Here is a 23,986-nt window from a genome sequence, read left to right on the forward strand (position 1 = left end):
CGCATTAGAGATGATAATTAATACTTATAGGAACAAAGTTCAAGTTCCGGACATCTAAAATGGGGCTTTATGGGTTTATCTTGTTTCTATTTTGATTTCAGCTTTCAATACCAATTCTGTTAAATTGCTTTGCTGAGCAACTGCTGTTTAAAAGCACCAGAAAGAGCGAAAAATGGAATTAACCCAGAGAAGACAAAAAGATTTCATGCAAAATGTTGAACCAGCTGAACTAACGTAAAGCTAAAAAAATTTAGTACGACAAAGTAAAAAAAACATAGGCGGAAGACTCCATATTGACTCAAAGTAAAAAGTCTTACGCTAGCCAACCACTAACTGGTACAACAAACTTTATTATACTATTCAAATTGAAATAACATCAGTAAACAAATCAACAGAGAAAAAAATCATTAAAAAATTTTCTTACAAATCCAGAAGCATTGTGTACGTTAGTATCTGGTTTAAATTAACTTAGCTCAACAATTAACTATCAAACGATAGGATAAATTTAACCAACGAAACATCTCGAAAAAGGGGAAAAATAGAGCAGAAGGAAATAGTTAAAGAACAAAACCTAAAAAATCTGTTGAATTCGCGGATATTAAAAAAATTCAATTAACTTTGAATTGTTGTCTAAGATGAAAATAGAATACATAAACAGTTCTATATTTACAGCAGGTATTATAATCATTTGTACATTTTATACAACTTTATCTAAAATAACAGATAGAATACAAGTCAACTATACAAATTATAAACGTTTCATCTACGATGAAGATTTCAGTTCACAGTATGATTATCAATCTTCTTGGCTATTACTAACAACGCAATTCGTCGAGACGAGTTTCTCTGTGTAAGATAGAACCAATTTAGAATCCCTTTCCTATCCCACCTGCACCTGGTTGGACAATTTTAGCTTTTCCCTGTTTGTAACCCTGCGATCCAGACCCCGCTGACATTCCTGCAGATGCTGACTGTTTAGCACTGGCTGACAATGCCTGAACAAAACAGGTGATCAAGATAATGATGAAGCGGTGCTTTCATTATTATTGCTCTAAACCTAATACCTTCGGAGAAAACAGCGGGTTCCTAGCCCTTACTTCAAGCACCGGTTTTCCGATTCTTTCAATCCATTCGAAATAAAACATCAAAGGGGTTCCAACCAACGGGATCCAATAAACCATCCAAATATTTGCTCATCCAATCAACGGAGGAATGAAATTCATCAAAGCAGATTTTTCGATCCGACGAAAATCCACTTAATCTCTTTTGCTTAGGATTTAAAGCCTCTATCGCTTCTACCGAAAGGGACATGAAGTAAAACAGTGATTACGAATATGCAGCTTTCAACAGGAACGGTAACTCTGTCTGCAGTAAAAAAAATCATCTGTTGACAATTTAAGCCTCCTGGCTAAAAACTAATGCAATTCGGATTCCAATATAGCGAGCTAAAAGATGGCATGCAAATCTCCCTTATCCTGAGTCCATGAGAGGTAGGGGAATCATCCTTCAATATCCAGCGTATGTTTTGAGGCGTTGCCTGCAAGTCCTCGGGTTAAATAGAAAACATACCCGGCAGATTGCCGGAAAATAGCCGCCGTTGATTCCAATAAGCATGATTGGGATTGAACGAATAGAATATATTGAAAAAAAAAAAGATTTTTGGACAAAATATTTTTTAAGTCCGATTTATTTTGATGGCATTTCGTAGTTGAACATACTTCTGTTTCTTAGAGAGAGGCTACAGGGGCTACTATCAACACCAATAAGCATTAGAGGTGGTAACTAAGACTTATAGGAACGACGTTCAAATAGCGGGCATCTAAAATTGGGCTTTATGGGTTTATCCCGTTTCTATTTCTGACTTCAATTTTTTATACCGACTCTGTTCATTTTGAATTGCTTTGCTTAGCAACTGATGTTCAAATTCACTTTTAGCAGAATGAGAGAAGAGAGAAACTAGCCTAGAGAAGTCAAAAATATTTCACGCAAAATGTCGAAAAAGCGGCAAAATGGTAAAGCGAAAAAAAGTTTGACGAAGTAAAAAAACATAGCAGGACAAGTCCTGACGTACAATTCAAAGAATTTTCATTGACTAAACAGAAAAACTAGACCCAGAATGGACTATGAGTGAATTGAGAAAACCATTTTTAAAAAAATCAGAACAAAAAAATAAGAAATAAACAGAAAATCAATGTCAAAATGCCGCATGTGAACAAAAAACCACTACCGAGAAACCGAATTTTTGTTCAAACACCGTTTTCTCACTCTACTTTAAAATTAGAGCGAAAAAAAATTCACGCCGCAAAACCACTCGCTTTTTCGCTCCATTTCCTGTTTCGGCGTGACCAAAATCACTACTCCAATTTGACTTCAAAAATCATGAAAATGTGTGAACAGATCTTAAAAAAAGACAGCGCCCCAATACAATTCAAATTCTTTGAATTGTAAAAAAATACGAGCGCAATAATAGCCGGCTGAGAAGATGAGGGCGGCTATTAAAAAGAACAAAATTATTGTTACAGGTGCGTATCTTTGTTCTACGCGTTGTTTTTATATGATTCTTGTGGATTTGAGGAATATGAATCAAAGCTTACAGGTTGTCAATTATTTACTTTTAGAAGAATTATCATGTTGATAACCGAGGTCCATCTCCAATTAATGAAATATTACCTGTCTGAAGAGCCAGTCTAGCCGTGCGAAGTGTCCTCCTGGGGGTGGCAAGAGGTCCTTCTTGTCTGCATTGGAACTCACTCTCATCTTTGCCAACTGGTACGTCATCTCAGTGAAACGACGCAGGTCCTCGTTCCTCTGGACATCCTAAAACACACATTTTTCAGGTTACGACAATATATTTTTGTCAGCTTCAGAGAAAAAAAGAGAGAAATACATTGAGGTACTAAAGTTTGGATAAAAAAGCAAAAAAATCCACAGCAACAAGAGATATAGGATGCAAAAATTAACCCACTCAATTTTTAATTTAATACATTTAATCAATCCAAAACATAGCCTGCAGATTGCCGGAAAATAGCGGCCGTTGACGCGCTTGATGAACATCGGGATTGATACAGAAAAAGAAAAGGAGATAAAATGAGCAATTTTTTTCCTGTTTTTCTATTCATTGTCAAAAGTGTTTTAATTTGGCAAGCAGTTTCAGTTGGATTCTAAAACTACAATTATTTCAGCTTCTAAACAGTAAGCTAATAAACTTAATACCAATGTCTGCTAGCAAACACTCTAATGAACTTTGATAACCTCATTCTCTGACTTAATGACCGGGCTTTATCGGTTCATACCGTCTCTTTTGATTTGACTTTGACAATATTCACCACATTGCGTAATTGAACGCCTGAAAACATTTGAAATCTATTCAGTTGAAACAGTGAGTGAAGTTAGTCAGTAGTCAAACCTGAAAAATCGTGACTTATGTAAAACGAAAAACGCGATCAAAAGATAAAGCGAATTAAAAGAAATGAGAGTGCCTAAATAATAGCCGTTCAGAGGCTGAGCGCGGCTATTAATGATCGAATATTAATTTATTAAAGATTATTTCAGCTTAGGAAACGACATGCAACAAGGTCCTGAAACTTAATTTGCAGCGTGCCCTGTAGGAGACATGGCACAGTAGATAAACTTCATTATCACAACATTTTTGCTATTATTGTTGCTTTTTTTGTAAAAAAAAAACAACTTTTGAACTGCTCAAAGTTATTGCTACACCAAAGCCTGGAGAAACGCATTTAAAATACGTCAAATTAAACGTTGCTTAAAGTAGAAAGGGCAGTGTAATTAATGCTTAAAGTAATTAATGCTGTGCTTGCCAAGTGATCCTATGAAGGAGAAGGAATCTTTAGAAACAGAAAAATGTGAATTTTGACAGCAAACTGAATACCCGATAAATTTTACTAGTAAGATAAAGACCAAAATGTTTATGTTTATAAAGTTATTCTTAAAATTTAAATGTTCAACCAAACTTTTTGTTATGGCTATAAAAATTGAATTTTCATTTTGTAAATAAATTTTAATTTTGTAAATGTATAAAAATTAAACAATCTATGATGGATCAAGAAGTACTCGATGAAAACATAAACCAACCAACGTCAGAAAGATTGATCTCACATGACAGGATGGGTGCAAAAACATCAGTCGAAGGTAGGGTTCAAAAACCGACCTCCTGAGTCTAATTTCTTCACCTCAACAGTGACATTAACCACTCGGCTATAAGGGCCTTGTCATCGTATCTCTACGGGTACGTTAGATAGGTTGGATGGACTTATATGGGACAAAAAAAATCTCAAAATGAGTACATTGAATATTAAAATCAATTCTTAAAAATAGCCAGCAGATTGCCGGAAAACAGCCGCCGTTGACGTACTTATTGCACATAGGAAAGAAAAAAAGACAAAATGACCAATTTTTTTTGTTTTTTTTAGTGTCAAAAAGTGGTCTAATTTGGCGTGCCGTTTCAGTTAGCTTCTAAACCTATACTTAATTCAGCTTCTAAACTGAAAGCTATACATGCTTAAAACCAATGTCAGCTAGCAGACACTAAGGAACGTTGATAACCTAGTTCTCAATGACTTAATGACCGGGCTTTATCCATTTATCCCGTCTCTTGATTTTGCTCTTGACATTGACTGTATTCACTATTTTGCGTAATTCAATGCATGAAAGAATTTAAAATCCATTCAGTTGAAACAGTGAGTCAAGTGAGTCAGAAGTGAAACGTGAAAATCGTGACTTATGTCAAACGAAAAACGTGATCAAAAGGAAAAGCGAATTAAAAAACATAGCACAACAAGTCCTGACGTACAATTCAAAGAATTTTCATTGACTTAACAAACAACTAGAACGGACAATGAGTGAATTGGGAAAACCATTTCTAAAAAAAAATCAGCTAAAAAAAACAAAAAAAAAACAGAAAATCAATGACAAAATGCTGCTAGGGAGAACAAAAATCCACTAGTGAGAAAGCGAACTTTTGTTCAAACACCGTTTTCTCACTCTTCTTAAAATTTAGAGCGAAAAAATTTCACTCCGCAAAACCACTCGCTTTTTCGCTCCATTTCCGGTTTCGTCGTGACCAAAATCACCACTCTAATTTGACTTCAAAAATCATGAAAATGTGTGAACAGATCTTTAAAAAAAAAGAGATCGCTTCAATACAATTCAAATTCTTTGAATTGTAAAAAGAGAGCGCCTAAATAATAGCCGTTGAGAGGCTGACGGCGGCTATTATTACAATATAATACAAACTAGGCTACTTTTAAAGTCCATTGTTCAGAAAGAGGTCAACGTTCAACTTGAGAGGTCAAGTCAATGTTCTAAACAGAAGTCAATGTTCAAAAACAAAAGTCAAACTTCAAAACATGACTTCAGCTTTAAAAAAGCCTTTAGAATACCAGTACTCCTCTTCGGGTCGTAAAAACCTGTAGAATAGCATTACTCGTCTTCGAGTCGCAAAAAGACACGCGTTTACAATAATTTCTTCTCATTTGAGAGCAATTAAATATCTAGCGCTGAGACTTTTCAACTCAAATGATTCTCGTTCAGGTCCTAATAAAAAATACACATCATATATGAAGATGAGTATTGTGCGGGCACAAAGGTGCTAATAGAAACTAAGTCGAATAAAGATCAAGCGAATAAACTTCAATTTACAAGCTGATTCAAGAATGTTTCATGTTGAGTAACACATTTTATATTCACTGCCATCAAGGTTAATAGAAAAAGTGAGCTTCAAATTTTGTTTAAGATCAAACTATGCTAAAAAATTGAACCAATAGCCAGGTTTGAAGAATATTATGACAAGTTGTAACCTGATTCCATCTATGCGATCTGTTCTGATCCCATTTCCGAGATCCCCCAGCAGAACACGCTCCTTGTGCTACCACGGATGTTGCACCTCCACTTCTGTTCTTGCTGACGTCACGTCTTTTCTAAACAACTTTCTTTTTAAGAATCTGATTTTCCATTGCAGTTGATTTTTTCATTTTGATCTGAATTCTTATTTCTCGATGCCATGCTAATGCGTAAGTTACTAAAGAAAATACCAAAGAAACAAATTTCCATAGGTCGATTTGTTCTGTAAACAGATTCTCGCGTTGACACTGCTTGAAAACTGAGAAGACAGCTAGCTATCTTTCTGGAGCCGCATATTAACCTATGGACATAAACATTCGATTATGTTAAAACCATCCATGTTCATTAAGAAGAAACGTTTGCAACTTAGTTTAGAAATCAATTGACAAACAGGTTTTGTGAATCAGAAAAACTTCATTTAAGGAGCTCCGAGACCAAAGAGCTCTGAAGTCCATATAGAAGTCGTGACCTGAAAGTTCAGATATTTTAATGGGCTCCATTTGAGCTGAAAATTAGAACAAGTCTGCAAATTTTGGGGGGTACTATGTTACGTCTCAACTATGACAGTGAGAACGAACCAGTGAGCCAGTACTCATTAAACCATCCGGTGAAGAATTCGATCACTGTCATCTAAAAATTTCTCTTGTTTTTTTTTTATCCTCAGCGCTTCAGCTCTTAAGCCAAATATACGTTTCGAGTTTCTTGTCAAGCATATGCACAATTTATATTTGGTTGTTCTCTTTAACATTCTGATAGCGAATAATAGAAACATAAACGGCACATTGCCAAAAAATGGCCACGTTTGACACCCTTGATTTTACATAATAAAACAGAAGAGCTTTTACTCGTGTGAGCAGTTGTTGAATGAATTCCAAAAACTATTCAATTGCAACACTGAGCGAACTAACTCAGAAGTCAAACATGAAAAATGACAAGTGAAAACATACCCGGCAGATTGCCGGAAAATAGCCGCCGTTGATTCCAATAAGCGTGATTGGGATTGAAATAGATATCGAAAAGATTTTTGTAAAAACATTTTTTAAGTCCGATTTATTTTGATGGCATTTTGTAGTTGAACATACTTGTTTCTTTGTCATCTAAAAATTTCTCTTGTTTTTTTTTATCCTCAGCGCTTCAGCTCTTAAGCCAAATATACGTTTCGAGTTTCTTGTCAAGCATATGCACAATTTATATTTGGTTGTTCTCTTTAACATTCTGATAGCGAAAAATAGAAACATAAACGGCACATTGCCAAAAAATGGCCACGTTTGACACCCTTGATTTTACATAATAAAACAGAAGAGCTTTTACTCGTGTGAGCAGTTGTTGAATGAATTCCAAAAACTATTCAATTGCAACACTGAGCGAACTAACTCAGAAGTCAAACATGAAAAATGACAAGTGAAAACATACCCGGCAGATTGCCGGAAAATAGCCGCCGTTGATTCCAATAAGCGTGATTGGGATTGAAATAGATATCGAAAAGATTTTTGTAAAAACATTTTTTAAGTCCGATTTATTTTGATGGCATTTTGTAGTTGAACATACTTGTTTCTTTGAGAGAAGCTACAGGGGCTACTATCCATACCAATAAGAATTGTATGGATCATCTTTGAATTGTAAAAAGAGAGCGCCTAAATAATAGCCGTTGAGAGGCTGACGGCGGCTATTATTACAATATAATACAAACTAGGCTACTTTTAAAGTCCATTGTTCAGAAAGAGGTCAACGTTCAACTTGAGAGGTCAAGTCAATGTTCTAAACAGAAGTCAATGTTCAAAAACAAAAGTCAAATTTCAAAACATGACTTCAGCTTTAAAAAAGCCTTTAGAATACCAGTACTCCTCTTCGGGTCGTAAAAACCTGTAGAATAGCATTACTCGTCTTCGAGTCGCAAAAAGACACGCGTTTACAATAATTTCTTCTCATTTGAGAGCAATTAAATATCTAGCGCTGAGACTTTTCAACTCAAATGATTCTCGTTCAGGTCCTAATAAAAAATACACATCATATATGAAGATGAGTATTGTGCGGGCACAAAGGTGCTAATAGAAACTAAGTCGAATAAAGATCAAGCGAATAAACTTCAATTTACAAGCTGATTCAAGAATGTTTCATGTTGAGTAACACATTTTATATTCACTGCCATCAAGGTTAATAGAAAAAGTGAGCTTCAAATTTTGTTTAAGATCAAACTATGCTAAAAAATTGAACCAATAGCCAGGTTTGAAGAATATTATGACAAGTTGTAACCTGATTCCATCTATGCGATCTGTTCTGATCCCATTTCCGAGATCCCCCAGCAGAACACGCTCCTTGTGCTACCACGGATGTTGCACCTCCACTTCTGTTCTTGCTGACGTCACGTCTTTTCTAAACAACTTTCTTTTTAAGAATCTGATTTTCCATTGCAGTTGATTTTTTCATTTTGATCTGAATTCTTATTTCTCGATGCCATGCTAATGCGTAAGTTACTAAAGAAAATACCAAAGAAACAAATTTCCATAGGTCGATTTGTTCTGTAAACAGATTCTCGCGTTGAAACTGCTTGAAAACTGAGAAGACAGCTAGCTATCTTTCTGGAGCCGCATATTAACCTATGGACATAAACATTCGATTATGTTAAAACCATCCATGTTCATTAAGAAGAAAGGTTTGCAACTTAGTTTAGAAATCAATTGACAAACAGGTTTTGTGAATCAGAAAAACTTCATTTAAGGAGCTCCGAGACCAAAGAGCTCTGAAGTCCTGATTTTGACTATCTCTATGTTACTTGCGATACAAAGCGAACAACGGAAATTTTCAGATCGTCGGCAGTAGTAAGAACTGAGGAAGTCTGCCGTCTACTTTTTGACTCACTTCAGACACCAGCCCCATATGGTCTTCGTTTTGAGCCGCTGTGCAGCCAATAGCGAAAAGTTCAAAATTAATTTTAAAAAATCCCATTTCAAACTACAGTTAGTCAGCAAACGTTTACGATGTCTTCGGTCAAACGTTTTCCGAAAATGCTAAACAGAAGAATAAGGTGATTGACCTTATAAAATGCTAGAAACTAAAGATGGGGGTTGATTAATTTATTTTGGGGCTAACCTTGCTCAGTGATCTCTTCTGCCCCGCAGCTCCACTTCTTCCTTGATTTCCATCATCATCACCAGCGTTGTTCGCAAATCTGAACAAGCCAATCAATTTAATGATGGATTCAACCAATTAAAATTATCTCGATTGGTCAGACTTAAATAGTCCGAAAATCATTGAAATAAAAACATTCAAAAAAACTTTCAATTTCGAAAATGTAAAAGTGATTGCAGTCCATTTTTTTCAAAAGACAAAAATTTTCACTCAATTTCCTACAAGCAATTAGGTTGGTAGCATCAAACATATTTTCAATTTTTCCGCTTTCAAATTGCACCTCCAATTTGGCCGTAACTTAAGGCATTTAGTCATCAGACCTTTAGAGGCACGAATCGCAAGCCATGAAGACTCGAGCTTCGGTGTTCAAGGCCATCTGAGGCCCTAGCACTTTGAGGGAGTTGAGACCCGTGAGCCTCAAGTTTCCTTAAAACCACATTTTGAGACACAGCAGAGCATGTGTTATCTAGACCAAACATGTAGTGTAGCCACTCTTTATCATTTTAGTTCTGCGATCACAGTTTCAACACTACTCTGTGATGTTATTTCTGTGCCCATCACTACATCTATCTTGTCTGGAGCTTAGACAGTATTTCCGGTATTAACATTGTTGTCACTTACCGTGAAGCTCTTCCTTTGTTAGAACTGCCTGCTGCTGTTGTGGTGGTTCCTGTAGTTGCAGAGTTTGTAGTAGCAGTGGTAGTTGTGACCGTATCATCATCACTCGCTCCACTTAAACTCATGTCATCATTGTCAGTGTCTGAGTCCGTAGAAGGCATCATGTCCATATAGAAGTCGTGACCTGAAAGTTCAGATATTTTAATGGGCTCCATTTGAGCTGAAAATTAGAACAAGTCTGCAAATTTTGGGGGGTACTATGTTACGTCTCAACTATGACAGTGAGAACGAACCAGTGAGCCAGTACTCATTAAACCATCCGGTGAAGAATTCGATCACTGTCATCTAAAAATTTCTCTTGTTTTTTTTTTATCCTCAGCGCTTCAGCTCTTAAGCCAAATATACGTTTCGAGTTTCTTGTCAAGCATATGCACAATTTATATTTGGTTGTTCTCTTTAACATTCTGATAGCGAAAAATAGAAACATAAACGGCACATTGCCAAAAAATGGCCACGTTTGACACCCTTGATTTTACATAATAAAACAGAAGAGCTTTTACTCGTGTGAGCAGTTGTTGAATGAATTCCAAAAACTATTCAATTGCAACACTGAGCGAACTAACTCAGAAGTCAAACATGAAAAATGACAAGTGAAAACATACCCGGCAGATTGCCGGAAAATAGCCGCCGTTGATTCCAATAAGCGTGATTGGGATTGAAATAGATATCGAAAAGATTTTTGTAAAAACATTTTTTAAGTCCGATTTATTTTGATGGCATTTTGTAGTTGAACATACTTGTTTCTTTGAGAGAAGCTACAGGGGCTACTATCCATACCAATAAGCATAAGAGATGGTAACTAAGACTTATAGGAACGACGTTCAAATAGCGGGCATCTAAAATTGGGCTTTCTATTTCTGACTTTTTTTTTAATTCTGACTCTGTTCATTTTGAATTGCTTTGCTGAGCAACTGATGTTCAAATTCACTATTAGAAGAATGAGAGAAGAGAGAAACTAGCCTAGAGAAGTAAAAAAAAAGACTTCACGCAAAATGCTAAAAAAGCGGCAAAATGGTAAAGCGAAAAAAAGTTCGACGAAGTAAAAAAAAATTAGGAGTGCTATAATAACCGACTGAGAAGATGAGGGCGGCTATTAAAAAGAAAATATTGCGGTCAGATTGCCGGAAAATAGCCGCCGTTGATGCACTTGGTGCACATTGGGATTGAAACAGAAAAAGAAAGGAGAGGAGATAACTTGACCGAATTTGTTTCCATTTTTGTGTCAAAAACTTTTCTAATTCGGCGTGCAATTTCAGTTGGATGATAAAACTATACTTAATTCAGCTTCTAAACTGAAAGCTAATAAGCTTAATATCAATGTCAGCTAGCAAAAACTCTAATGAACTTTGATAACAATTCTCAATGACTTAATGACCTGGCTTTATCGGTTAATCTCGTCTCTTTTGATTTTGCTCTTTTGATTTTGACTTTATTCATTATCTTGCGTAAATCATTGATTGAATGGCTTTAAATTCAGTTGAAACAATGAGTGAGGTAAGTCAGAAGTCAAACGTGAAAGTCGTGACTAATGTAAAACGAAAAACGTGATCAAAAGGTAAAGCGAATTAAAAAAAGGGGAGCGGCTATATAGTAGCCGTTTGAGACTGACGTCGGCTATTAAATAGTGAACAAATCACAACTAAGATACCGGAAATTACTCTTAGTCTCGTGCAAATTGGTCTCTAGAGCCCATAAGGGTCCAAACCAAAACAAAAAAAAATAGCAGAAACATTATTATAATGCCCAAATTAAAACGGACGTAAAACATACGGCTCCACTTTAATCCTAGACGGCACATTAATAAAGAATTGAGTTGCAGAAAGTAATATTTAGTAATTAACTTATGTAAAAAAATTTCCTAAGTCATTTAAAGAGGCTTCATTGGGAAATGAGCGCCAAAAAGCCGTTATTGAGAACAAGAAGTCATTCAGAAAATTTGAACTTCAGCTTTGTTGTGTGAACAAATGTAACAGCACAAAAAAACGCCAGACGACTAAACAGCAAAACAGCAGGCAAGTCTTAAAAAACAATACAAAGAATTCAATGAAGAATTAAACACTGCACCTCCTGAAGAACAAACCAAATTATCATTGCAAATCAAACAGACAGACATTTTTTTTACAAATTTAGAGGAAAAGAGAAAAACATAATAGCATTCAAAATATTTACGCTTTCAGGATAAGCGAGTTAAATACCACGGTTTCTAATCAAAATTTCAGAAGGCAAATCTAGTATCTACGAAAAAATTTAGCAGGCATATATCGGCAAAAGGAGGTAAAAAAAAAACAAAAGAAACGAGAACTAAGCATTAAAATACTCAAGACAAGATACCTTCTTGATATCAATGTCTTCAAAACCAAAATTATTATTGAAATATTTAGGCGTAACGACAACATCCAGCCCAAAAACAATATTACTGACGAGTTAAACTAAAATTGAATGCAAAAAATCCAAATTTTTTCAAAATTAGCGTGATTTTTCTTAAATAACTAGGAGGTTCGAAAAAGCTATCTGAACGCATTTTATGTTGAAACTTCAACAATTGATAATCTCATTGAAAACTTATTTGTGACAACTGGCTCAAGAGCGATTGTTTCAATGAATTTTTTTGCAAAACTATTTTGGACACACCAACAAAAAAATGAAGAGCCAAATATGTAAAAAAAATATGCGAGTTATGAGTAATAGACGTTCTCACAGAGCATTGCAAAATCAAAACAGATAGTATGAGGTATAAAGAGGTAGAGAAAGAGATCGATAGCAGCAGAATTATATAATGACTCGGAGAGCAAATAGATTTAAAAAATATGAAAAAAAAACCAAAAGAAATAGAACAAAATAAGGTTGAAAGCAGAGAAGGAACACAGAAAAAATCAACAGTCTGGGAGAAAGCCAAAGGGAGCGAAAAGCGAAAAAAGGATTTAACGAGACAAAAAGAAGGAAAATCGAAATTAATGAGAGAGGAAAGAACAGAACGAAAACAATGCAACAAAAACAAAAAGAACATCAGGAACCCTTCGGAAGAAAAATAGGAAACAAAAAAATTGAATCAAAAACAGACAAAAAAAGAAAAGGAGTTACCAAACCGAGGAGAGAGAGAAATATGAGGAAAAAGGAAAGTGAGGGAAATTACGCAAGAAAAAACAAAAGCGATAGAATGAAGGAAAATGGGACAGTAAAAAGAAAGCCAAAATCACGAGAAAAAAAAGTACAAGAACGGCGAGATACTGAGCATGCGCAAAACTTTGAGTGTAAAAGCAAAAAGAAACATCACAGTTAGAGAAAACACTTGAAGAGCAGAAAAAAGATCGCACAACAAAAAAGAAAGATAGAGACAGAAACTGAAGAGTGGGAGAGATACAACAGTTCAAGAAAGATGAGAAAACAGATCGTGGGTCAACCAGAAGTCAACAAACACATAACTGAGTTAAAGGGCTAACTAATGCCACCAAAAAATTTTCCTCGAAAAAATTAAAGAAGGAAAATTATAAACCTATCATATTTTGTATGCAATAAATTATTAGTAACAGCCCTTAATATGAAAAAGTCCTCTACTGAGCGCTGTCACATATGATTTTTTGGGCACCTAATTTGGGTCTTTGCATTGGCACCCTTCGGATCATTTATACTTCACACAAATTTTGTTCGCTGAATTCTTCTGTATTAAAACTTTCGTACATTGAAACTTTGACAAAACAAATTTCCATCATCCACCTTTTGATATTTGACGTTTTCGGTGAGTGAATTTTCCTTCACATATATTCAAGACACTCTTTTTCATCATCAACAATTTTTTGAAAAATAATTACGAAAAAATTTTTTAGGTCATGAACCCTCTTTGTCATTCACAACTTCGATCATTTACCTTTAGAGTATCGAAAGATTTTCGGTCACAGACCGTTTTCTGAATAAGTTTTTGGTCAGAGACCTTTTTCTGAACAACTAACCGGCCAAAGATTTTTTCGACACTATAGTTTTTGTTTACTGAAACACCGATTATTACCTTTTTTTTCAAAGAAATTTCGGCAAGAGTTTTCGCAAAGCATTTTTCGGTCGATGACACGACCTCTTAGCAAAATTTTGGGTCAATGACCTTTAGGCAACACTTTTCGGTCAATGACCTTTGTGTAACATTTTTCGGTCAATGACCTTTAAACATTAATCGGTCAATAACCTTAAAGCACACTTTTTCGGTCATTAACCCCAATTAAGCAACCGCTTAACCGTGCTCTCCGATAGTGCTGTTAAAACAAGCTGCTCAGTGATACCTCTAAAATATGCCGTCTTATGTGTTCACGCGATTAATATATAGAAGATTATGCTCATGCCTTCAAAACCTTCCGTGCTGAAATATACAAAATAACTAACTTCCAGGCCAGTAGAAATCTGTTTGCACATATAAGAGAACGAGAGAGGCAAGAACGACAAACAAGTCCAAAAACTTGGCTTAATTAGTCAAAATAACAAAATAAGTCAGAAATGACAAATTTTCAAAATTAATTTTATTTATTTTTTATTTAAGTTTCTATTAACAAAACATTCACCTTAAAATACAGGTAAGAAAAGCATTTATAGCTTGAAAAAGACATATGAACAGTTAACAATGTCATAACAGGGGACAAAAGTAGTCCAAGCTCAAGTCCTAATAACTTGATTCAACCCCGTGAGAGGGCTCGAAAATTCCATCAACAGCTTTTAAATTTTAGCCAATCATATTTTGAACAAAGTTCCCAAAACAAAGAAATTTGATAATCCAAAAAAGTATAAAGAAAAAACCCAGATATCAGATGCTTAATTAAAGTAGGTGTCTGATGGGGAGGAGGTTATGGGTTAATTGAATACGAAAAATCAAATGCTCAGAAGAAAAACTATCAGCCAAGTCGTTATTTCGAAAAATTTCATTAAAAAGACCAACACGACTAAAGCAGTGACAAACTTTGTTTGAGAGCAATTAAACAGTGTTATATGGTCGCACTTTATCGGGTGAGGGGGTATGAACTTTAATGGGTGTCAAAAATAAATCCCCACGGTAGCAGTAGATTTTACAAACCTGTAGCAATTCCAGCTTGGTTCGATCCTGTTGGCGGAGTGTGAACAGTATTGCTGTACTTGTCAAACAGGGATTCCTCTTTCGGAATCAACAGTTTCTCGTTACCAAATATGTTTACATCCTATAACACCAACACAACATGTACATCAGCAATCTGTAGCTCTAATTCACCTGATATTTAAAATCACTCCATCAGAGATGCAAAAAAAACGTTAAACGTCAAATTGCTGACGGATAAACTACATACATCTTTCGATTTGTATATTTTTCAAACGTCTACCTATTCCAACTCTATAAGCATCCAATTGAATCTTACAACGCCAATTATGGTATAATCACTGTATTCAGCTGCTTGTAGGTTCTAGAGCCACTAAGTTATTGGGCCAGGAAAAATTATTACTAGCAATTATTACTCTTCAGTAGTTTGTCGATTCAACATGCGTCATACGATGCGTTACCTTGAGCTCCTGGTGTTTTGGTTTTGGGTGCGACACGCAAACTTCAGCCCGCATTTTAAGCAAATCCTGGATCATTTTGGGCTGGCTATCTCTGGCTGTAGAGTCAATGACATGATCCTTGATGCAACAACCAGCAACTGTTGCTATGGCCGGAGTTGACAATGGGTTGAACAATGGGCTTTTCTGTCCACAGCACGCAAATATTCCTACAGAAAGACGAGTCCTCATTTATACAATAGAAGGATTGCACAGCAAAACCTCGTCAATAAAATTCCAAGTTCATTTTAATCGAGACAAGAAGAAACTGAAATAGGCTTCTTTGCCGTTTACAATTGATGATATCATTATTTCTCGGATGTGAGAATCTTTGATTCGAAATGTTTATCAATTATCAATACTAAACAATGATAATCATTCTGATAACCGACACATCAGAATTGCAGAATTCTAAAAAAGATCTTAAGGAGGTACGATTTAACGTTTTCCATCATATCCCCTTCCCTGTTTCCGTTTTATTACCATTCCCTTCCCTCTCCGTATTGTTTCATCAGCAGGCAAGAACAGCAACATGTACGTTTATGCACTGACAATGCTGTGATTAGCCTAATAACAGGTAGGACTAGCCATTAAAAATATTGTTAACACTCATAAAGGCGCAAAAATATCAATCATATCTGATCATGAGGAAAAGTTGAGTTCATTTTCAAATTCAGCGATGGGTTGAGCTCGCCGTCCAACCATAAAGTCAAAAACGAACCGCAACCAGAACCCAGATTTCCCTCGAAGTAATTACGGCTCTCAAAATTCTTCAAATTGACGAACAGTCGATGCTGTTGCAAGTAAAAAAAAAACGGGGCACTACAGAACGACACCAATTATTTAGCAATTATTAAACTACTTTAGCAACTCATAATCGACAATTTACTATTTCCAAAATAACTCAACTGCTTACACTCACCGTCGTACTCTCCTTGTTCGACGTGCATGCGAGAGGTATGAAAAAGACACTGCCCGAGATCTCTCACTTGGAAAGTAACATTGCATTTGGAACAGAAGAGACAGTTGACCAATCCCCACACACTCCAGTACACGTTTCGCCAACTCTTCAGTTCCTAGAACAAAATTGTTGCGGCTGCTCAAGAACCTCAGCGGAACCGAAATATCACAGCCTGGTTCTCGAGTTTTACACCGGCCTGGTTCTTCACTGAGTTCCAATTGACTAACAATCTCGTCGAAACAGTTAGTCGCTCGGACGTATTAAAGGACTAACTTTAATTTTGATTGAAGTTAAGAAAATTCTCAGTGATGATCTATGTTCAATTTCGTGCTGAATTTGTAAGGCTTCAGCCAGTGTTAGTAATGTTGCTAACTTCTTGTCAAGAAAGCTCAACTAACTTAAAAGTCGGAAGATCTTATCTAGCAAAAATTAGAATAAAAGACTGAAAGTTGTTCAAGAATCAAATTTTAGTCTATTCTGAGAGCCAACTGCTTTGTAACAATTTCTAATGGTTCTTAACACGACATAATTTCACTATCCAAAAACGGGTCAAAGTAGATAATAAGGTAAATAACATCTATAACATCATAACTCGTTCCTGATTGGTTAATCAAGTAAAGTGATTTAAGTCATTATTTACACTGTAAATGTAAAGCTACTGCAATAAAGGCTTTTGTTGACATAAGCACGGCTGGTTATTACGTAACACTATATAACTTGAATATATGGCATTTGACCAAAAACAAATAATTCAGAGTTCACAAAACTAACATAAGGAAATTTAGCCATAAACTAAGAAATATATGAAAATTTTACTTTTGCACCAAATAAGTGTTAAAAGCTATACTTGTACGTCTGAAGCAAGAGCGTTCGTGGGGTCCAGGGATAGCTTGGAAGTTACCTTGGATAGATTGGATTTTCACTGTCATTTTTGAGTTTTGACAAATTGTAAGTTTTTCCAGTTTCGAAAGTTAATTCTCGCTGTCTGATGTCTATTGCTTCTGTTCAATGGTGGCGCCAACAAAAACCATACATAAATGGTATGTAAGTGCAAGACGTAAGCAAAATAGTACGAAACTTTATTGAAGTCCTTTGGGATCTGTTCTGCCCACCGAAAAAATTTGATTTCTCCATCGGCTCTGTTATAATGATAACAAACAATTCTCAACTAGAATAGTAGAACCATGCTGTGCATTAAAAACCGTAACTGTTGCTATAGCTTTTTTTTGTAGAATTTATCCTCAGTTTCTTGCCGTCATGCAGATAAATTATGTCAACATCATTTTCTATCAAGAAGAATATTAGTTTCCTTTGACCACCAGAAATTCGCATCCATTATTTTAAGTTGATCAATTTTGACTGACCTTTTGATGTTATTAATGATGTTATTAATATTTATTAATGAGGTGACACGATTAAAATTGCCGTTTTTTGGTTCTATTATATTTTCTGGTCAAATTTTTTCCACTTGAATTTCTTCAGGCGCTGCGGAAAAAGCACAGTTTGTAAGTTCACGCCATTACAAGGTAATGCAGACACTAAAAATTCCACCAATGGAAGAACTTTTAAAATAAGGTGGGGTTTCATTACTTTGTCACCAGTATATTTCTGGCCGCAACCAGGTTATAACTTGTATTCGTTCTTTTTTTCTTTTGTGTCAGCATTTTAAGTTTGGTATCACACTCAACCTCGATATACGGTAGCGACGTTAGTATCATTTCAGTTTGCCGGGCAAACATAAAAAAATTGAATAATTGCTGTCTCAGTTCATGTTCAGCCGACCAAATTGCTCTCAAACCACCTGCGAGCGAGGGAACAATTGAAAAACGCACTGGTATAATTTAAATCTCGTAGTGGTACTGAGACGCCTCCACTATTCGGCAACGAATATTCAATCTTGCGCTCAAAATTTCATGGTTGCTTAAGGCGTGATCTTTAATACCCCGATTTAAAAAAAATTAAAAATACTAAAAAAAATTATTTTTTTGGAATATCAGAACAGATCGATTGGGCAGCCTTTCCGATTGGCAATAAAAAAACTGGCAACTGAGTACTTCAAAAATATTCGACGTGATTTTGTCATGTTGGCACCTCCACTATTTGCTCAAATTGCTCCCAAACCACCTGCGAGCGAGGGAACAATTGAAAAATGCATTGTAATAACTTAAATCTCGCAGTGGTACTGAGACACATCCACTATTTGGCAACGAATATTCAATCTTGTGCTCAAAATCTCATGGTTGGTTAAGGTGTGATTTTTAATCCCCCGATTTAAAAAAAATTAAAAATACTAAAAAATTATTTTTTGGAAAATCAGAACAGATCGATTGGCAGCCTTTCCGATTGGCAATAAAAAACTGGCAACTGAGTACTTCCAAAATATACGACGTGGTTTGGTCATGTTGGCATTGGTTGACAGGAACTTTGAACCCAATCAAATATGAGGAGCAAAAAACAAAAACTTTTAACATTGCATTTTTGACTATTTATTCGAGCAATTAGTCAGCGACGCCTTGCATTGGATCTTCAGGGTCAGTTTCTTGCAAACATGTTAGATTTAAGGTTTAAATGATCCCTCTTTGAAAACGGAAACGCGTAATTTTTAGTACACAATTCATTTTTTGTTGTAAATGTTATAATTGTTCTTATTGCTCTGCCAAAATGTCGAACATATCTCTACAATCAAGAGACTAAGTAGAATTAAATGTGGATGAATTCATGCTTAAAATTATTATTTGAAATTCTTATTCAGCGACAGCTATCGACAATAATAGAAAACGCAACTCTATTTTGAATTTAACTTTCAGAGGACAAAAGCAAACCGTACAAACATAGCCAGCAGATTGCCTGAATAATATTGTTAAAAATCATTGCACAGAATTAGGGGCTTTATTACACATACGAGTTCCTTTGACCCTAATTTAATTCAAATTAAACTTTAGTTTTAAAGTGCAAAAGTCATTCTATTGAGTGAGGTAAGTCACGTATGATCAAAATCTAATCACGCAAACGACCTAAAAATTTTTGCTAGAGACAATGAGAATAGACGTCACGCGCGCCAGAATATATGTTAGTGATGGGAAGAAGTCATTCAGAAAATTTTACTCTTTCAGCTTTGCTGTGTGAACAAATGTAAAACAAAAAAACGTCAGACGAGGAAACAAAAAAACAGCCAGAAAAATTCCGAAAGACTCGAAGTCATATCCTCCTGAAAACTGGTAGTTCAAATAGCTAATATCTCCTTGAAGAACGAATCAATGCAGCAAAAACAACAACCTTAAGTCAAAAAAGAAAAGTTCGCAAAAATTAACATGAAAAAATGAGGAAAATTCAACTTACTTTCCATACAGAACAAGTACTCATACTATCGAAAAACGCGTTTTTGGGCAACAATAACCAGTAACCTAAGCACAAAATATCCACCAACATTTAATGAGCTCGCAAACATCTCATTTTCGGTGAAGTGGAAAAAATGAGATAAAATGATAAAATTTCCAATTTTTTGTCAAATTTAATGAAAGAGACAACTTTGTAGCAAGTGAAAATTGTATCCTATATGGTAAATAGAGCCAAGAGGCATGATGCATTAATTTCAATATGTTCAATAAAACAAAATAATGAGCCGAAAATCGTAAAGACAAAATCAGCAAAATAGTTGAAAAACCTTCAGATTAATATCAACCAAAAGACAGAAGATAGCAATTATAATTCAAAGGAAAAAAATCGTTCGAAATCAAACTAAGAGCCCAATAATATCCATCGAAAGTAATTATCAGTCAAAATAATTAAACGGCATTTCAAGCGAATTCTCATTGTGCCGCACTGTCAAACGAAATCAATTGCAAACAAAAGTCTTAAGAAAAAGGCTAAGTTCATTTTTGAACAACTGATAAAAGCAGAGCCGATTGGAACTATAGGTCTCCAATAAAAGCTGAGTGTGGAATAAGGACAGACACAAACAAAAACACTACTTGATTTTTGAAAGTTAATAATTAAATTTAAAAAATGGAAAAACAATTACATTTCCTTATTTAGCATAAAATTATATAGCTATCCTCCTGGGTAAAGCTTAAAATGTAGAAACATAGTTCAAAGATAGGAAACAATAAAAAACTGTGCAAAAAATTGTTGAAAAATCTTCAAACTTGCACTGAAAAAAATTTGCAGAAATTCAAATGAACGCCACAAAATTATTCATTTATTAGTAAAAAGAAAATTAGGATCCTCTACAGTGCACAAAACCCTCTAGCAATTAAACCTAAAAAAACAAAATAACAGAAAAATTAGACATAAATCTGCCAGAATCGGGCAAGCATGTCTATACTCAACATAACCGACCAGCGTCGGGCGAATTTCATTCGAGCTGTTGGATTCGTAAGTAGCTAGCAACGACGGTTTAGTGAGGCTAGCTTTAGCTTAAATGAAGAGTCGTGAGGCTAGCGCAACAGGGGGCGGGGGAGGTGGTGAGGTGCACGGGGCTGATGGGGGTAACAGTGAGGGGAGGGGGCAACGGTGGGAGGGCGGTAGTTGGACCTCTAAGAACCGCCCTTCACACCAAAAGTATGTCTCCAAAACAGTTTCTGTGGATCGCATACTTGGAGACTAGTGAGCTGAAAAGCTCTAGGAGCACTTTAGACTTTCATAAACACTGTGATATCAATTTTAGAGGCTCACATATTAATACAGCTTCTATTAAAAATTATTTCTATTAAAAACTTTCTATTAAAATTATTTTCTAAAAATTAATTATATTAAAAATTTTCTAAGCAAAAAATTGGGCCAATTGGATGCAAAAACGGCTAAAATGGTTATCTACATGAGGCATGCTGTCAAAAAACACTTTTCAAAGTCGAAAAGTCATTCACTGATCGAAGCGCAAGATCAAAAACTTCCCTAGCTCAAAGCAAATTAGTTCACGGGGCACTTTTACTCTTTCGCTTTTAGGTCAAAACGCCGTCTGAACAAATAGTAGTACCGGTTTAAAAAAACCTGAAGAAAACCATTATTCATCTTCGAGTCGTTAAAAAACCAAGAGCAACGCAATATGGCTCCATTCAGCCTACAGCTATAATTAAACACGTGAAACCTACCCGAATCTGCGAGATCAGATATTCGTTCACATCCCACGCAATATCCCTTGCATGCTTGTACATTATAACTCCTCTATTGTTCACGAACATCCTACTGGCCAAACAGGGTATTGCACTTTGAATCGGGTGAATCAACAGCTTCTGACAGTATTGACATTTATACATAGTCGAAGCACTGTACTGCGAATCGACGTAATCGCTTCTGGCGTCGAAAAGTTGTTCAATCTTCTTGGCGAATAACTTACTTTTGATTTTGTCCTTTTTATCCTTCAGAGCTTCTAGTTGATTATGGTTAAATTTATTACACAACGTCGTCAATAGCCTGTCTTGTATACAGTTCATGTTACAAGGAGTTGCAACGATATCTTCCAAATTCTCAGCGCAATAATCGATGCATTCTTGGACTAAAGAGTCCATTTTAAGGAAATCAGACGATATTAGAATTGAGACAGCGTTGTTGGGCTCTAACTTAGGCGTCGTCTTAGGTCCATCTCGCTTGACATATCGCATTAGCCAGTCAAATATCTGCACGTCGCAATGAACAGATATGTCCACGTCCTCACATCTAAAAGGACACAAATATCACGAAGTGTATATCAGACTATCTTTTTTCCGACTAATCAAGTTATTACGAAATGAAGCGGAATCTTGTGGGCCAAGTAAAAGCAACAATGACTGAGTATTGAGAAAAAAGTAGTATACGGTGCCTGATTTAAAATCGCATGTAATATCATGTCCGATCTCATATTTGGTTTCATTATCTCGAGCACTGTATTTGGCTTCGGTTAGTTTAATCTTTAATTTAGATTAAAAATACGCGGTTACAATTATTGGTGACAACCGCGTCCAGTAACAAATGTTCATCAAACAGCATAACACAAAAAGCTGTTGCCTCAAGTTGTCCCCAATATCTCTAATAGGAAGATCTCTCCACTATTTCCATTTATATAGACATTCTCAGAAATTGAAGTGGAAATATTTCAATTTTATTCATTGAATCTAAGATTTCGACATAATCTACGCAAAAATCAATTTGAAGATCTATTTGGGTTTTTAAATTCCAGATATCAGCAGCGTCATTTTCCAAAACGCCAGAATTCGCTTTATATAGTGCCCGACTTCAAACTTGCAAGATCACGTATCAAGGAAGGTTGCGTGAATCATCGCGACTCCTAAAAATTATGCCTTACATCTCAAACCCGCAACGCGGTTTTCGAAGAATGCCAGATTTTCTCAGTGTCTTCATCAGAGTCCGGTAAACTAGACTAGGTGGTTACAAACTATTTGGAAGCTCAAAGCTCTTAGCAACTCAAGGACTAGTATGATTCATATTCAAGTGGCCCAGTTTGGAGGCAACGTTACCTTTCACAGTTGTTCAGTTACTACAGTTCAATTACACCAACCTGTTAGTCTCCAGCGATAGATACTCTGCAAAGTATTTCATCTCTTTCACTAGCAGACCCCTTGGACAATGAAAGTCCTGCTTTATACTCTTGGCCTCATCACACACGTGGATCACCATATTAGCATGGGCTCCAACTATTCCTCCCCCTCCTCCGCCCCCGTTTCCCACATTTGCACCCGCCGATGAAGCTCCCCCAGCGTTGGGTCTCGCTTTAGCCGCACCCTGCTTGTGCTTGTCTAGCTAAAAACAAAACAGTTTTAATGTTTTTATTTTAAAAAAGGCATTCTTTTTTCTGAATCAAGTAAATTCGTTAAGTTCATTTCTGAATCAACAAAGTATGACCAAAAATAGTTTTTAAAACTTGAAACAAAAACTGAGATATAAAATTTATGCGAACGATATTTTCACGAAGTTAAATACTTTATTATTGAATGATCACATTTAATTGCAAACAATACTATCGACAACATAGCCGAAAAAAGAACAACGATAACGATAAAATGGAGTTATCGTATAAAATGGAGTTATCGTATAAAATGGAGTCATCGTATAAAATGGAGTTATCGATAAAATCGTGGATTTATCACTCCACGATAACGGATAAAATGAGGATCAAATTAACTTGATATTCCAGCATTACAATTACTCGGCAAAGGCCTAGAACGTAAAACAAAGGAGCAAAATCAGTAATTCGGCAGCAATTGTCATTAAAAATTTATCGTAGTTATCGGAAAATTGCCTCTCCGTTTTCCGTTTTGTTATTAAAACTGATTCAATGTCAAGAACAGGCGAAAAGTTCACAGCGCCAAGATTAAGTCTTCACTCATAACCATTTTATTAGAACAAATCAAGAAAGAAGCATAAAACAATACAAACATGTCGGTTTTGTGAATCACGAGATGACGGTTTCGATCCATCATTATCTGCAACCCCATTTGCCCCTATTGTTCCACCACTACTTCCTGATGAACCCGAAGCTCCAGTTCGAGAACTCGGAATCGATATAAAGGTCTCTTGGCGCTCATCGCCTGCATTGTCTAATTTGAGATCTGTCGATACTCGAAACTCATGGTTCAGTTCGTTAAATCGTGTCTCACATTCAGTTGGTGTCGTTCCGGGTACCAAAACAGAGATTAGTTGCCAATCTTTATGTGGCAGGCTTTGAAACTCTCGACTTTGGAGTAGGGTGGTTAGAAAGAAATCAAGCGAGAAATTGTCTGATTTACTCATTTTGTATCATTATTACCTGAAGATCAATTTAATCTCTAGCTCGGCTGTTGGTTTATAAGGTCTTAACTCTGTTCTGCGGCAGGTTGGTTA

The 23,986-nt window shown here is 35.7% G+C and overlaps 1 protein-coding gene across 1 annotated transcript; it reads right to left on the reverse strand.

Annotated features, from left to right (window-relative positions):
• Positions 1-613: 613 nt before the first annotated feature.
• LOC142357056 (SANT and BTB domain regulator of class switch recombination-like) lies at positions 614-23,986 on the reverse strand. The gene is made up of 12 exons (XM_075408774.1): positions 23,543-23,986; positions 22,665-22,906; positions 21,262-21,826; positions 16,133-16,286; positions 15,175-15,380; positions 14,717-14,837; positions 9,610-9,790; positions 8,950-9,028; positions 8,113-8,232; positions 5,817-5,936; positions 2,671-2,817; positions 614-995 (listed from the first exon to the last, which is right to left on the reverse strand). Exons 1-12 carry the CDS (start codon positions 23,894-23,896, stop codon positions 867-869), a joined length of 2,418 nt encoding a protein of 805 aa, XP_075264889.1. The 5' UTR covers positions 23,897-23,986; the 3' UTR covers positions 614-866.

Source organism: Convolutriloba macropyga, unplaced genomic scaffold (genome assembly GCF_964194025.1).
Source record: "Convolutriloba macropyga unplaced genomic scaffold, txConMacr16.3 SCAFFOLD_985, whole genome shotgun sequence".
Lineage (NCBI taxonomy): Eukaryota > Metazoa > Xenacoelomorpha > Acoela > Convolutidae > Convolutriloba > Convolutriloba macropyga.

Excerpts from the sequence above, each read along its gene's own strand:
- LOC142357056 (XM_075408774.1), bottom strand. The coding sequence starts at position 23,896 with ATGAGTAAATCAGACAATTTCTCGCTTGATTTCTTTCTAACCACCCTA. Across the intron at positions 14,838-15,174 it reads CAAAACACCAGGAGCTCAAG|GATGTAAACATATTTGGTAA; the intron begins GTAACGCATCGT and ends TTGGTGTTATAG. Across the intron at positions 996-2,670 it reads TAGACTGGCTCTTCAGACAG|GCATTGTCAGCCAGTGCTAA; the intron begins GTAATATTTCAT and ends TGTTTTGTTCAG.